At 45.1% G+C, this 16,863-nt stretch overlaps 1 protein-coding gene across 1 annotated transcript in view; it reads right to left on the bottom strand.

The window, feature by feature from the left end:
• The window catches only part of ube2j2 (ubiquitin-conjugating enzyme E2, J2 (UBC6 homolog, yeast)), a 41,077-nt gene that overhangs the window by 19,561 nt on the left and 4,653 nt on the right, over positions 1-16,863 (bottom strand). The window contains exon 2 of the mRNA XM_070860963.1: positions 1,318-1,448. Within this exon, the coding sequence (XP_070717064.1) occupies positions 1,318-1,448 (131 nt within the window). The remainder of the gene's footprint in view (positions 1-1,317; positions 1,449-16,863) is intronic.

Raw genomic sequence — 16,863 nt, 5'->3', positions numbered from 1 at the left:
TGCAGCAGGCGGTTAAGAAAGCAAATGGCATGTTGGCCTTCATAGCAAGGGGATTTGAGTACAGGGGCAGGGAGGTGTTGCTACAGTTGTACAGGGCATTGGTGAGGCCACACCTGGAGTATTGTGTACAGTTTTGGTCTCCTAACCTGAGGAAGGACATTCTTGCTATTGAGGGAGTGCAGCGAAGGTTCACCAGACTGATTCCCGGGATGGCGGGACTGACCTATCAAGAAAGACTGGATCAACTGGGCTTGTATTCACTGGAGTTCAGAAGAATGAGAGGGGACCTCATAGAAACATTTAAAATTCTGACGGGGTTAGACAGGTTAGATGCAGGAAGAATGTTCCCAATGTTGGGGAAGTCCAGAACCAGAGGTCACAGTCTAAGGATAAGGGGTAAGCCATTTAGGACCGAGATGCGGAGGAACTTCTTCACCCAGAGAGTGGTGAACCTGTGGAATTCTCTACGACAGAAAGTTGTTGAGGCCAATTCACTAAATATATTCAAAAAGGAGTTAGATGAGGTCCTTACTACTCGGGGGATCAAGGGGTATGGCGAGAAAGCAGGAATGGGGTACTGAAGTTGAATGTTCAGCCATGAACTCATTGAATGGCGGTGCAGGCTAGAAGTGCCGAATGGCCTACTCCTGCACCTATTTTCTATGTTTCTAGTACGCCTGGAAAAATATTTCAAATTAAATTGAGACAGTTGGACATGGGGCCACAAGTTCAATTTAGTAAAAGGCAAATTTTGTATTGAAAGGGCTTCACGAGTGATCAATACATGGAATGGACGCCCTGACAGAATAGTGCAGGCAAAAATCCATGAATGAATTAAGAACCAATTGGATGCTGCAATGGGCGATGACTTCAGGGTCATTCTGCATGCGTGACCAGGATTGGCTGTTTGAGCTTCCTCATGAAATTTAAGACCGAGATGAGGAGAAATGTTTTCACTCAGAGGGTGGTGAACCTGTGGAATTCTCTACCACAGAAGTCTATGGAGGCCAAGTCACTGAAAATATTTAAAGTAGGAGATAGATAAATTTCTAGACACAAATGGGGGAAAAGCAGGAATATGGTGTTGAGATAGAGGATCAGCCATGATCATATTGAATGGCGGCGCAGGCTCGAAGGGCCGAATGGCCTACTCCAGCTCCTATTTTCTATGTTTCATCGCTAACTACTTTGCGATTGAGACTTTTTTATATTAATTCATGGGATGTGGACGTCGCTGGCAACGCCAGCATTTATTGCCCATCGCTATGTACACATACAATTGATTAAGCAGGCTGTTATCACTACATATACACGTACCATTCAAGAATATTAGATGGGAGGGGTTCGGCGCAGATATAAGGCACTGGGTCTTTCTTTATTCGAAGATAGTCCTGTTTCAGTCTCTGTGTTGCTGTTGTTGGAGCTCGCTTGTTACTGTTGTTGCTCATCTAAGATAAAGTTAAAAAAAAAATCTCATTAGACAGTTTAAAAAAGGTATTGGGCAGTGCCTTTATTGCCTTAAAGCCTCCTTGATAAACTGCGGCATCCCCACCGACACCTTGGAGTCCCTGGCCAGAGACCGCCCTAAGTGGAGGAAGTGCATCCGGGAGGGCGCTGAGCACCTTGAGTCTCGTCGCTGAGAGCATGCAGAAATCAAGCGCAGACAGCGGAAGGTGTGCGGCAAACCAGTCCCACCCACCCTTTCCTCCAACCACTGTCTGCCCCACCTGTGACAGAGACTGTAATTCCCGTATTGGACTGTTTAGTCACCTAAGTACTCACTTTGAGTGGAAGCAAGTCTTCCTCGATTTCGAGGGACTGTCTATGATGATGATGATGCTGCCAAATCCAACTGGCCCCACTTTTAGACTAAATGGGTATATTTAAAAAAAAAACATGACAGAAAGCAGAACTAAAAATTAAAATCAAATCAATTGTGAACTAGCCAGAAATACTGAAACAGTTAAAAATAAAATGAGCCATGCAGTTGCAAAACTGACGAAAAAACATTTAGCCATTTCACACCAGCTTCGCACAAAAACCACGGCCTATTCAAGGGATAAGCAGAAACATAGAAAATAGGTGCAGGAGCAGGCCATTCAGCCCTTCTAGCCTGCACCGCCATTCAATGGCTGAACATGAAACTTCAGTACCCCCTTCCTGCTTTCTCGCCATACCCCTTGATCCCCCGAGTAGCAAGGACTTCATCTAACTCCTTTTTGAATATATTTAGTGAATTGGCCTCAACTACTTTCTGTGGTAGAGAATTCCACAGGTTCACCACTCTCTGGGTGAAGAAGTTTCTCCTCATCTCGGTCCTAAATGGCTTACCCCTTAACCTCAGACTGTGACCCCTGGTTCTGGACTTCCCCAACATTGGGAACATTCTTCCTGCTTCTAACCTGTCTAAACCTGTCAGAATTTTAAACGTTTCTATGAGGTCCCCTCTCATTCTTCTGAACTCGAGTGAATACAAGCCCAGTTGATCCAGTCTTTCTTGATAGGTCAGTCCCACCATCCCAGGAATCAGTCTGGTGAATCTTTGCTGCAATCCCTCAATAGCAAGAATGTCCATCCTCAAGTTAGGAGACCAAAACTGTACATAATACTCCAGGTGTGGCCTCACCAAGGCCCTGTACAACTGTAGCAACACCTCCCTGCCCCTGTACTCAAATCCCCTCGCTATGAAGGCCAACATGCCATTTGCTTTCTTAACCGCCTGCTGTACCTGCATGCCAACCTTCAATGACTGATGTACCATGACACCCAGGTCTCGTTGCACCTTCCCTTTTCCTAATCTGTCACCATTCAGATAATAGTCTGTCTCTCTGTTTTTACCACCAAAGTGGATAACCTCACATTTATCCACATTGTACTTCATCTGCCATGCATTTGCCCACTCACCTAACCTATCCAAGTCACTCTGCAGCCTCATAGCATCCTCCTCGCAGCTCACACTGCCACCCAACTTAGTGTCATCCGCAAATTTGGAGATACTACATTTAATCCCCTCGTCTAAATCATTAATGTACAATGTAAACAGCTGGGGCCCCAGCACAGAACCTTGTGGTACCCCACTAGTCACTGCCTGCCATTCTGAAAAGTACCCATTTACTCCTACTCTTTGCTTCCTGTCTGACAACCAGTTCTCAATCCACGTCAGCACACTACCCCCAATCCCATGTGCTTTAACTTTGCACATTAATCTCTTGTGTGGGACCTTGTCGAAAGCCTTCTGAAAGTCCAAATATACCACATCAACTAGTTCTCCCTTGTCCACTTTACTGGAAACATCCTCAAAAAATTCCAGAAGATTTGTCAAGCATGATTTCCCTTTCACAAATCCATGCTGACTTGGACCTATCATGTCACCATTTTCCAAATGCGCTGCTATGACTTCCTTAATAATTGATTCCATCATTTTACCCACTACTGAGGTCAGGCTGACCGGTCTATAATTCCCTGTTTTCTCTCTCCCTCCTTTTTTAAAAAGTGGGGTTACATTGGCTACCCTCCACTCAATAGGAACTGATCCAGAGTCAATGGAATGTTGGAAAATGACTGTCAATGCATCCGCTTTTTCCAAGGCCACTTCCTTAAGTACTCTGGGATGCAGTCCATCAGGCCCTGGGGATTTATCGGCCTTCAATCCCATCAATTTCCCCAACACAATTTCCCGACTAATAAAGATTTCCCTCAGTTCCTCCTCCTTACGAGACCCTCTGACCCCTTTTAAATCCGGAAGGTTGTTTGTGTCCTCCTTAGTGAATACCGAACCAAAGTACTTGTTCAATTGGTCTGCCATTTCTTTGTTCCCCGTTATGACTTCCCCTGATTCTGACTGCAGGGGACCTACGTTTGTCTTTACTAACTTTTTTCTCTTTACATACCTATTTTGCAATCCGCCTTAATGTTCCCTGCAAGCTTCTTCTCGAACTCCATTTTCCCTGCCCTAATCAAACCCTTTGTCATCCTCTGCTGAGTTCTAAATTTCTCCCAGTCCCCGGGTTCGCTGCTATTTCTGGCCAATTTGTATGTCACTTCCTTGGCTTTAATACTATCCCTGATTTCGCTTGATAGCCACGGCTGAGCCACCTTCGCTTTTTTATTTTTACGCCAGACAGGAATGTACAATTGTTGTAATTCATCCATGTGGTCTCTAAATGTCTGCCATTGCCCATCCAGTCAACCCCTTAAGTATCATTCGCCAATCTATCCTAGCCAATTCACGCCTCATACCTTCAAAGTTACCCTTCTTTAAGTTCTGGACCATGGTCTCTGAATTAACTGTTTCATTCTCCATCCTAATGCAGAATTCCACCATATTATGGTCACTCTTCCCCAAGGGGCCTCGCACAATGAGATTGCTAATTAATCCTCTCTCATTACACAACACCCAGTCTAAGATGGCCTCCCCCCTAGTTGGTTCCTCGACATATTGGTCTAGAAAACCATCCCTTATGCACTCCAGGAAATCCTCCTCCACCGTATTGCTTCCAGTTTGGCTAGCCCAATCTATGTGCATATTAAAGTCACCCATTATAACTGCTGCACCTTTATTGCATGCACCCCTAATTTCCTGTTTGATGCCCTCCCCAACATCACTACTACTGTTTGGAGGTCTGTACACAACTCCCACTAACGTTTTTTGCCCTTTGGTGTTCTGCAGCTCTACCCATATAGATTCCACATCATCCAAGCTAATGTCTTTCCTAACTATTGCATTAATCTCCTCTTTAACCAGCAATGCTACCCCACCTCCTTTTCCTTTTATTCTATCCTTCCTGAATGTTGAATACCCCTGGATGTTGAGTTCCCAGCCCTGATCATTCTGGAGCCACGTCTCCGTAATCCCAATCACATCATATTTGTTAACATCTATTTGCACAGTTAATTCATCCACCTTATTGCAGATACTCCTTGCATTAAGACACAAAGCCTTCAGGCTTGTTTTTTTAACACCCTTTGTCCTTTTAGAATTTTGCTGTACAGTGGCCCTTTTTGTTCTTTGCCTTGGGTTTCTCTGCCCTCCACTTTTCCTCATCTCCTTTCTGTCTTTTGCTTTTGCCTCCTTTTTGTCTCCCTGCATTGGTTCCCATCCCCCTGCCATATTAGAACTAACAGTACATTCATACCAGAGGATATAGGACACGTCAGCAATGAGAAAATTCAGTCAACTAAAACTCGTTTTGAACATCCCCAATATATTTGTTTCTACTAAACTGACTGGGAAGTCATTCCAAAGATTTATCACTCTTCCTGAAGCACCTCGGCCCCCAGTGCTGTTTGTACTGTGCAGAAATTTCTGCAGCCAATGATTCCACTTTAAACTCTTCACATGCAGTTACTTTAAAGTTGCTGTTTTTTTTTTTAATTAAAAACTATTTAGCAGCCGATTCTCTACAGTGATTGCAAAACGACTTTAGCCATTCACCCTGCCAGCAGCAAAATACATGGGGGCAAATACTGCGGTCTCTACGGGCGAGCATGATGTGCGCACGCACCCGTAGGGGCTCCGCAAGTGCCGGTTCTTGGGGCGCCATGCGCCGAAACAAGCTGCACTTGTGAACTGTCTAAACGTCTTTTGATAATTCCAACGCATCCCCGGGAGAAGGGCCTTCGCGGGCAGAGATTTGGGCTATTTGCCCAACTCCAGCCCAGCGAATGTCCTTCAAACTCTTAAGCAAGCACAAGACCTGCTTTTACCAGCATAAGAGTTTTAAAAGTTAGAATAATGTTATCAATAATTTTTATATTAAAAACCCTGCCAATTAAGTCAAATTTATTTTTATCCCTATTAAAACATAACATTCAAAAAAATATTTTTTTGTCTTAAACATTTAATTAAATTCAATTTCAATTAATTTTAAGTGTGTGAAGTATTTTTCTTATTTATTTAAAATGTGTGTGTTTTTGGGGGTATCCCATTCACAGAAATGATGATATCCATACAAACGTGATCCCAGGCTGCACAAATGCTGCTGGAATATGTGGGCCCACACGCTGGACTGTGAATGGAGGCCTCGGACCCCAAGTCTACACTCCTGCAGGACCACCAGGTACTTTTGCTAAAAAAATTTTTTTGGTGGGAGGCGTTTGCCCGTGGGAAGCCTCCGATCGCAATCCCTGGGCCGTGCCGTTGCTATCGGCCGCACCAGCTGTAAGCACTTGTTGCCAATCGGCGTGACCACCAGCTGCTGCAGCAGCGCAGGTATTAATTACACCACTCACTGCAGATGTGAGAAAAATGCACTGTTTTGTCTATGCCGAATTTTTTAAACTTATATTTTATATTGTTAGATTCCGGGATTAAAATAAGATTGTACAGACTATTTCTGCAAGGAAATATACACGAAGGCCAGTTACAGACAAGGTGATCTTCATAAGAATTGATAAGATGAAGGACAATAAACAAGTACGTGTCAACTGGCTACACAGTTCAAAGATTCGTTGGATGTGACACACTGAGATGTCGAGGACATAATAAAAATGCTATACAAATGCAGCTGCTTAAATAAACCTTCCTTCCTTCGAGTAGGTGCAGGAGTGATCTGGCACTCTGTTTCTTCCTTGAACAGAGCCCCAACCATCCACCACCGCCTGGCTGAACTTGTTCTCATATTGAACAACAACTCCTTTAACTTCACTCACTTCCTCCAAATTAAAGCAGGCATTGCTGGGACCCATGCGGGTTTCCATAGGACCCATAAGAACATAAGAAATAGGAACAGGAGTAGGCCACAAGGCCCCTCGAGCCTGCTCCGCCATTTAATAAGATCATGGCTGATCTGATCATGGACTCAGCTCCACTTCCCCGCCTGCTCCCCATGGCCCCGCATGGGTCCCTAGCTATGCCTGTCTTTTCGAGGGATAAGTGGAACATTCTTTGTTCCAGTCCTATCCAGGTCATCTCCCTCACCTCTTTTTCTGGTACACTGATGACTATATCGGTGCCGTTTCCTGTTCTCGTCCTGAACTAGAACATTTCATTCACTCTGCTTCCAATTCCCACCCTTCCCTCACCTTCACATGGGTCCATCTCCAACTCTTCCCTTCCTCGACTTTGCTATCACTATTTATGGGGATAGGCTATCGACAAACATCCACTACTAGCCCACTGACTCCCACAGCTACCTGGACTACAATTCCTCCCATCCCGCTTCCTGTAAGGATTATTACATGCTCCCAGTTCCTTAGTCGCACCTGTTCGGACGATGCCACCTTCCATACTAGTGCTTCCGATAGGTCTTCCTTTTTCCTCAACCGAGGATTCCCCTCCACTGTGGTTGACATGGCCCTCGACCGTGTCTGTTCCATCTCCCATCATCATCATAGGCAGTCCCTCGAAATCAAGGAATACTTACTTCCACTCTAAAAGTGAGTTCTCAGGTGACTGTACAGTCCAATACAGGAATTACAGTCTCTGTCACAGGTGGGACAGACAGTGGTTGAAGGGAAGGGTGGGTGGGGAGTCTGGTTTGCCACACGCTCCTTCCACTACCTACTCTCAGCGATGAGGCTCGAGGTGCTCAGCGCCCTCCCACATCAACTTAGGGCAGTCTTTGGCCAGGGATTCCCAGGTGCCGGTGGGGATATTGCACCTTATCAAGAAGGCTTTGAGAGTGTCCTTGTAACGTTTCATCTGCCCACCTGGGGCTCGCGTGCCATGTAGGAGTTCAGAGTAGAGCGCTTGCTTTTGGAGTCTCGTGTCAGGCATGCGGACGATGTGGCCCATCCAATGGAGCTGGTCGAGTGTGGTCAGTGCTTCGATGCTGGGGATGTTGGCCTGATTGAGACGACTGACGTTGGTGCATCTATCCTTCCAGTGGATTTGCAGGATCTTGCGGAGGCAGTGCTTCTCCAGCGCTTTGAGGTGTCTACTGTATATGGTCCACGTCTCAGCCATATAGGAGGGCAGGTATCACTACTGCCCTGCAGACCATAAGCTTGGTGCCAGATTTGAGGTCCTGGTCTTCAAACACGCTCTTCCCTCAGGCGACCGAAGGCTGCGCTGGCACACTGGAGGCGGTGTGGGACCTCGTCGTCGATAGTAGGCTCCCGAGGTATGGAAAATGGTCCACGTTGTGCAAGGTCGTGGATTTTGATGACCGGGGGAGCAGTGCTGTGAGACGGGGTCAGGTTGGTGGAGGACCTTTGTCTTACGGATGTTTAGTGTAAGGCCAATGCTTTCGTACGCCTCGGTGAAGATGTTAACAATGGCTTGGAATTCAGCCTCCGAACGTGCGCAAACGCAAGTGTCATTCTATAGGTTAGTTCCACTCCCTATACATGGCTAAAGTTTGAATACTCTGTAGGGAGAGATCTGGCTGGTGCTGAAGCACTTTTTTGTCATATAAAATATTGTGTTGTAAGAATCTGCTTCCAGACATGGATGGCTTAGTAGGGCTTCGTCTTGGAACTGAACACGACTGGGAGAGAGAGAGAGAGAGATGCAGCACTGAAGCTTCCATCTCCCACACTTCTGCTCTCACCCCTTCCCTTCCTGCCAGAACCAAAATATAGAGTTCCCCTTGTACTCACCCTTCGCCCCACCAGCCTCCACACTCAACGGATCATCCCCGCCATCTCCAGCGTGATCCCACCACCAAACGCATCTTCCCCTCGCTCCCCTCTGCATTCCGAAGGCACCATTCACTCCGCGTCAACCTGGTCCACTCCTCAATCACCCCCAACAACTGCTCCCCTTCCCACGACATCTTCCCTTGCAAGCGCAGGAGACGCAACACCTGCCCTTTTAACCCCTCCCTTCCCACTGTCCAGGGCCCCAAACACTCCTTACATGTGTAACAATTTACTTGTAATTCTTGCAATTTAGTATACTATATTCGCTGCTCACGATGTGGTCTCTACATCGAGGAGACTAAACGCAGATTGGGTGATTGCTTTGCGGAGCACCTCCGTTCAGTCCGTAAGGGTGGCCTCAAGCTTCGTGTCGCAAGTCACTTTAATTCTCCGCTCCACTCCCACTCTGACCTCTGTCATTGGCCGCTTGCACTGTTCCAATGAAGCTCAACGCAAGCTCGAGGAACAGCATCTCATCTTTCGATTATGCACTTTACAGCTTTCTGGCCTCAACATCGAGTTCAATAATTTCAGAGCGTAACCGCTGCCCCGATTTTTTCACATAGCAGTTGTGGATGATTGTGATATTCCCATTTACACCTTTCTAGACTCATCTTTTGTTTCTTTACTTGTCCCATTACCATCTCCTTTTGCTTTGTACTATCATCCCTTTTGTCAATCACTCCTGCCTTCCACCCTATCGCAGACCTTCCCTTTTGTTCTTTCCTCTCCTCCTTCCCTGCCTCTGCGCCTGCTTAAAATCTGTTACACCTCTAACTTTTTCCAGTTCTGACGAAAGGTCATCAACCTGTAACGTTAACTCTGCTTCTCTCTCCACAGACGCTGCACGACCTGCTGAGTGTTTCCAGCATTTTGCTTTTGTAATCTGGAGATTACCCTTAAGCCAACTCACAACTCTGGAAACTCCCTTTTGCAGGAGTTGCTTCCACATTATTGATTCCAATGTGAACCACAACTTCTCGTTGTTTCCCTTCCCTCTCCAAATTCTTTTGCACCAGTGCAGTTATATCCTTGCCCAGGCAGCTGAGAGGCAATCTGGACTTTTGGTTGTGACTACTAAAGCACCCATTTATTGCTCAGACAATGGAACAACCCTATTACTACTGCATAAGAACATAACATAAGAAATAGGAGCAGGAGCAGGCCATTGGCCCTTCGAGCCTGCTCCATCATTTACTAAGATCATGGCTGGTCTGAATTTTGGCTCAGCTCCACTTCCCTGCCCACTCCCCATAACCCTACCGTTCAAAAATCTGTCTATCTCCATCTTAAATATATTCAATAACCCAGCCTCCACAGCTCTCTGGAGCAGAGAATTCCAGAGTCATGACCTTCTGAGAGAAGGAATTTCTCCTCACCCCAGTTCTAAATGGGCAGCCCCTTATTCTTAAACTATGTCCCCTAGTTCTAGACTCCCCCATGAGTGGAAACATCCTCTCTGCATCTACCCTTTCAAGCCCTCTCAGTATTTTATATGTTTCAATAAGATTACCTCTCATTCTTCTGAACTCCACTGAGTAGAGAGAGGCCCAACCTGCTCAACCTTTCTTCATAAGTCAACCCCTTCATCTCCAGAATCAACCCAACAAACCTTCTCTGAACTGCCTCCAATGCAAGTATATCCTTCCTTAAATAAGGAGACCAAAACTGTACGCAATACTCTAGGTGTGGCCTCACCAATACCCTGTACATTTGTAGCAGGACATCCCTGCTTTTATACTCTATCCCCCTTGCAATAAAGGCCAACATTCCATTTACCTCCCTGGTTACTTGCTGTACCTGCATACTAACTTTATGTACGTCGTGCACAAGGACCCACTCACACTTCACTCTCCCCTTCAGACACTACATGCTCTACAGTGCCATAGCATTGCTCATAGCTGGCCGCCTCCACTTGTTGCCATTGTCACAGGTATTCAATTTGGAGTATCTTTTTATCCCTGCAATGCTTCCCTTCCTATCCCGATCAATGGCTAGCGATTTCCCCACATTGCCTACAGTGACCAATTAGGAATGTGCATTTCAAGAACCCTTCAGCCCCCCAAATGTGACACATGCCCCCAACTGCTCCTTAAACTCAGAAACTTTGAGTTCGAGTGCACGCAGTTGGAGACACATTCTGCATGTGCGACCATTTCCTTATACGGGATCCTTGGCTTCATTAATAAAAGCAGAGAGAGTATAAAGGCAAGGAAGTTATACTAAACCTTTATAAACCACTGGTTAGGCCTCAGCTGGAGTATTTTGTTCAACTCTGGGCACCACACTTTAGGAAGGATGTCAAGGCCTTAGAGAGGGTGCAGAAGAGATTTACTTGAATAGTGCCAGGGATGAGGGATTTCAGTTATGTGGAGAGACTGGAGAAGCTGGGCTTGTTCTCCTTAGCGCAGAGAAGCTGAAGGAGATTTGAGAGAGGTGTTCAAAATCATGAATGTTTTTGATGAGAGTAAATAAGGAGAAACTGTTTTCAGTGGCAGAAGGGTCGGTAACCAGAGGACACAGATTTAAGGTGATTGGCAAAAGAACCAGAGGCGACAAGAGGATTTTAAAAAAAATAACACAGCGAGTTGTTGTGATCTGGAAGGCACTGCCTGAAAGGGTGGTGGAAGCAGATTTAATAACTTTCAATGAGGAATTGGATAAATACATTAAGGAATTTTTTTTTTGCAGGGCTATGGGGAGAGAGCAAGGCAGTGGGACTAATTGGCTTTACCAAACAGCCGTCACAGGTGCGATGGGCCGAATGGCCTCCTTCTGCGCTGTATCATTCCATGAAATCTCCACGTAGCCTTCTCTACACAAATGTGAGTAGTCCCAATATCTGAGGCGTCCCCCAGTAGCTATAGTTTTCCATCCCTGGCATTATGCTGGTGAATCGACACTGTATGCTCTCTACGGGCATTAATGTCCTTTCTAGGACAGTAGGCCCAAGACTGCACACAAGACTAACTGTGGCCAAACCATTGTCTCGTACAACTTTATTACTTCTTCAACCCTGTACTACACCTTACATTCATCTGCATTAAAATGATATCCGCCACAAGTCTATTTATTCCACTAAGCTACCTATGTCCTCCTGAAATCTTTTAGAATCCTCCTCACTGTAAACCTGCTACTCGGGTCACCACCAAATTACAATATTTTTCCTAAACAAAAATGGCACCCAGCACCGACCCCCAAGAATACCACTTCCAACCTGTCATCAATCTAAGCAACACCCATTAACTCTAACCCTTTGTTTCTTGTCTGTCATCTTCTCTTATACAATACTCCTGAATCCCGAGGCAACTCATCAAATGCCTTCCGAAAATCCAAGGACACTACAGTCCTTTTATCAATCTAATCAATCATGTCTTCCGAAAATGATTACATTTAGCAAACACGACTTGGTTTTAACAAACCCATGCTGGCTGCTCTTAATTAAACTATATATTTCTAAATACTCACTAATTTTATCTTGAATTATGGATTCTAAGAGTTTGCCCACAACTGACATTAGACTAACTGGTCTATGGTTACCTGGTTTATCCTCCTCTCCCTTCTTGAACAGAGGTGTTACATTGTCTACCCTCCAGTCCACTGCACAATTTGCATATCTAAAGAAGATCAAAAAACTATGGTCAGAACCTCAGCGACTTCCTTCAACAGCCTTGCCATCAGGTCCCAGTGACTTGCCCACATTGAGGTCAGCTAACTTCTTCAGAAGCAATTCCTTTCCTGCAGTTATCTCTTAAAGATTTGTTCCACATCCTCATCACTTTGTAAAAACTGGCACCCAATAAGTAACGGCTGACATACCTTCGTCCTTCAAAAGTGGATTTCCATCTTCATCCTTGAGCACTCCTACCTTTTCTCTAACTATTTGTTTACTTTTTAATATGCCTCATTATTGTGCTTTGTTACCCACTAGCCTTTTCCATATTCCTTCTTGGCCCTCCCAATCTCTCCTTTCTCCTCCCTTTCTTATATTGCCCCTGATTTTCTTTAATAGTTAGCCTAATTTTATCATATATTTACAGTTTGTTTGTTTATTTTTAAATTTATTTACCCACTGAACTCTATTCTTTGATCAGAACATCAGAATTAGGAACAGGAGTAGGCCATTCAATAAGATCATGGCTGATCTTCTACTTCAACTCCACTTTCCTGTCCTATCCATAATATCCCTCGATTTCCTTGGAGTCCAAAAATATATCTATCTCAGCCTTTAATATACTCAACGACTCAGCATCCACGGCCATTTACAACCCTCAGCGAAGAAATTCCTCTTCATCTCAGTATTAAATGGCCGACCCCTTATCCCGAGATTATGTCCCCTAGTTCTACACTTCCCAACCAGGGAGAAACAGCCTCTCAGCGTCTGCCCTGTCAATCCCCTTCAGAATTGCGTATGTTTCAATGAAATCACCTTTCATTTTTCTAAACTCCAGAGAGTATAGGCCCATTCTACACAATCTCTCCTCATAGGACAACCCTCTCATCCCAGGGACCAATCTCATGAAACTTTGTTGAAGGGGGTCAAGGGTTATGGGGAGAGGGCATGGAAGGGCGGGGAAGTGGAGTTGAGGCCAAGATCAGATCAGCCATGATCTTATTGAATGGTGGAGCAGGCTCGAGGGGCCAGATGGCCTGCTCCTATTTCTTATGTTATGAACCACCTCTAAGGCATGTATGTCTTTTCTCAGATAAGGAGACCAACACTGCACACAGCACTCCAGGTGTGGTCTCACCAGAGTCCTGTACAATTGTAGTAAAACTTCCTTACTCTTATACTCTAACCCCCTTGCAATAAAAGGCCAACACGTCATTTGCCTTCCTAATTTCTTGTTCTACAGGCATTCTAACTCGGTTTCCTGTACGTGGACACCTAAATCTCTCTGAACACTAACATTTAGTAGTTTTTTACCATTTAAAAAATATTCTGTTTTTCTATTCTTCCTACCAAAGTGAATAACCTCTCAGTTCCCCACATTATACTCCATTTTCCATCTTTTTGCCCACTCACTTAACCTGTCTATACCCTTTTGCAGGCTCTGTGTCCTCCTGACGTATTTTGTCTTAAATCATCTGTCTCTTATTTGAAGATTTCCCACTGCTGATCAGGCATCCTGTTCGCTAATTTTCTGCTGACTTAATTTGAGCCAGATCTGATTTTACCTCACCGAATGGTACCTTTTTGAACCCAGCACCCTTATCTTTGGCTTCATTGTCCTTTCTCTGTATTTACACTGCACCCAACGATGCCGAGATTCATTCCCAATTGGACGTCTACTCTCAAACAAGTGGGACAGTAAGCTGTGAGGAGAACACAAAGGGTCTGCAAAGGGATATAGATTAGCTAAGTGAGTGGGCAGTAAGGTGGCAGATGGAGTTTAATGTAAGGAAATGTGAGGTTATTCACTTTGGTAGGAAAAATAAAACACACAGAATATTTTGTAAATGGTGAGAAACTTTTAAATATTGGTGTTCAGAGAGATTTGGGTGTCCTTGTGCAAGAAATACAGAAAGCTAGCATGCAGGTACAGCAAGATATAAGGAAGGCGAATGACATGTTGTTCTTTATTGCAAGGGAGTTTGGAGTATAAGAGTGAAATCTTGCTACAATTGTACAGAGCCTTGATGCGAGAGTTTTGGTCTCCTTATCTAAGGAAGGATATACTTGCCTTGGAGGCGTGCAATGAAGGTTCACAAGATTGATTCCTGGAATGAGGGGGCTGTCTTATGATGAGAGGTTGTGTAGAATGGACCTTTACTCTGGAGTTTAGAAGAATGAGAGGAGTTCTCATTGAAACATACAAGATTCTGAAGAGGATTGACAGGGTAGATGCTGAGAGGTTGTTTCCCCTGGCTGGTGTATCTAGAACAAGGGGGCACAGTCTCAGGATAAGGAGAAGGCCATTTAAGACAGAGATAAGGAGGAATTTCTTCACTCAGAGGGTGGTGAATCTTTGGAATTCTCTGCCCCAGAGGGCTGTGGATGCTGAGTCTCTGAATATATTCAAGGCTGCGATAGATAGATATTTGGACTCTAGTTGAATCGAGGGATATGGAGATCAGGCGGGAAAGTGGAGTTAGGGTAGAAGGTCAGCCATGATCTTATTGAATGGTGGAGCAGGCTCAAGGGGCCGAATGGCCTACTCCTGCTTCTAGTTTTTATGTTCTTAAGTTATTTGGCCGACTTCATTTCCGAAAACTAAATCAAGTAATGCATTTTTCCTTGTTAGGCTAGAAACATACTGATTTAGGAAATAGTTGTGGATGCATTCTAGTACAGGGGCAGCGTCCAGAATCCGGAACCCTCGGGACCGAGGCCATTCCGGATTCCGCGTTTTTCCAGACTTTGGAACATCTTTCTGACTTCACGAATCCGGAAAGACCTCAGCCCAGGTTTGGGAATTTCCGGATTTCGGAATGTCAGAAAGGGGCAGGGTGGGGGGTCCCTGTTGAGGAGATGTTCGGGCCACCGGCTGAGGAGCTGTTCGGGCGTGCCCCTCCGAAGTGGAGTTGTTCGGGCCGGCCGGCGAGGAGGCTCCGAGGTAAGAGCAGCGGCGGCGAGTCGGGGGGGGGGGGGGGGGGGGGGTGGCGAGGCCCGAGGTCAGGCAGCGGCGGGATCCCGAGGTCGCCGGGTCTGGATTCCGGAATATTTTACGGATTCTGGACCACCCTGCCACTGATCGGTCCAGAGTCCAGATTTTGGACGCTGCAGCTGTATTCTCCACTTTGACCACGTTGTTCTATCTGGGTCAGTGAAACCCACTCAACAGCATTAGCAGAGATGCAGCTTAAGCTAAGGCAGGACTGGGAGCTAAACATTCCTGGTTAGAAAATATTCAGGCGGGTTACAGTAGGAAAGACGAGCAACAACAATATTAATTAAGCAAAAGCGAGATACTGCAGATGCTGGAAATGTGAAATGAAAACATAAAATGCTGGAAAATCTCAGCAGGTCAGGCAGCATTTGTGGAAAGAGAAACAGAGTTAACGTTTCAGGTCGGTGACCTTTCGTCGGGACGGGAAAAGGTTAGCGATGTAACTGGGTTTAAGCAAGTGCAGAGGCTGGGGGGGCGCAGAACAAACGGGAAGGTCTGTGATAGGATGGAAGGCCAGTTCGATTAAATAACGGGATGATGGTGCAAGGCAAAAGGAGATGAGAATAGCAGAGAAATCAGCAACAACTGTTGTCCGAAAAAATGGAGGCAGAGGTTCTGATCTGAAATTGTTGAACTCATTGACGAGTCCGGAAGGCTGTAAAGTGCCTCATTGAAAGATGAGCTGCTGTTCCTTGAGCTTACGATGAACTTCATTGGAACAGTGTAGGAGGCCGAGGACAGAGAGGTCCGAGTGAGCGTGGTCTGGAGAAATAAAATGACAGGCGATCGGAAGCTCTAATTAAAGATTCCATTACAGCACTAGAGCCCAAGGATAATGGATAACCTGAATCTATCTGATTAGTTAAGGGAACTCTTACTCTATTGCAAGTTTATTATATAGACTGCCGAATTTAGGCAAATTAGAGAAAAATGTAGAAAATAAGTGACTTTAGTTATTCAAAGATAGACGAATGAAAGGTAATATGAAGGAGAGGTGTTTCTATAATGTGTCCAGGACTGTTTGAGAGGAGTTAATTGTAGCACTGGCTCGAATTCTAGGAAATTACACGAAGCCAGTCAGTAATGTAAGGGTCGAAATCATCTGGAAGCTGCAACCGGAATTTAATAAGATAGAGGAAACATCAAAGATAATAGTACTTGACAGGGAAAAGGAAAATTTAAACAAGATTAAAAACCCCAGATAAATTGGAAAGTTAGGAACTACGAGATCACACAAAGAACAGGAAACTTTCAAAATGGGGACAATGAGACATATTTCCAGAAGTAAAAGTGGTGCAACAAAAACTGGAGTTCCTTGGAAGAGAAAATAAATTCAAATTAAAGAGAATTAAAAATGCATATTAGGTCAAGTCTGGGGCTAACAATACATAGAAACATAGAAAATAGGTGCAAGTGTAGACCATTTGGCCCTTCGAGCTTGCACCACCATTCAATAAGATCATGGCTGATCATTCACCTCAGTACCCCTTTCCTGCTTTCTCTCCATACCCCTTGATCCCTTTAACCGTCAGGGCCATATCTAACTCCCTCTTGAATATATCTAATGAACTGGCATCAACAACTCTCTGCGGTAGAGAATTTCACAGGTTAACAACTCTCTGAGTGAAGAAGTTTCTCCTCATCTCGGTCCTAAATGGCTTACCCCTTA

This window comes from Pristiophorus japonicus, chromosome 18, assembly GCF_044704955.1.
Source record: "Pristiophorus japonicus isolate sPriJap1 chromosome 18, sPriJap1.hap1, whole genome shotgun sequence".
Lineage (NCBI taxonomy): Eukaryota > Metazoa > Chordata > Chondrichthyes > Pristiophoridae > Pristiophorus > Pristiophorus japonicus.
Note: the sequence above shows the minus strand (reverse complement) of the source record. Positions and strands in the feature narration are given on the sequence as shown.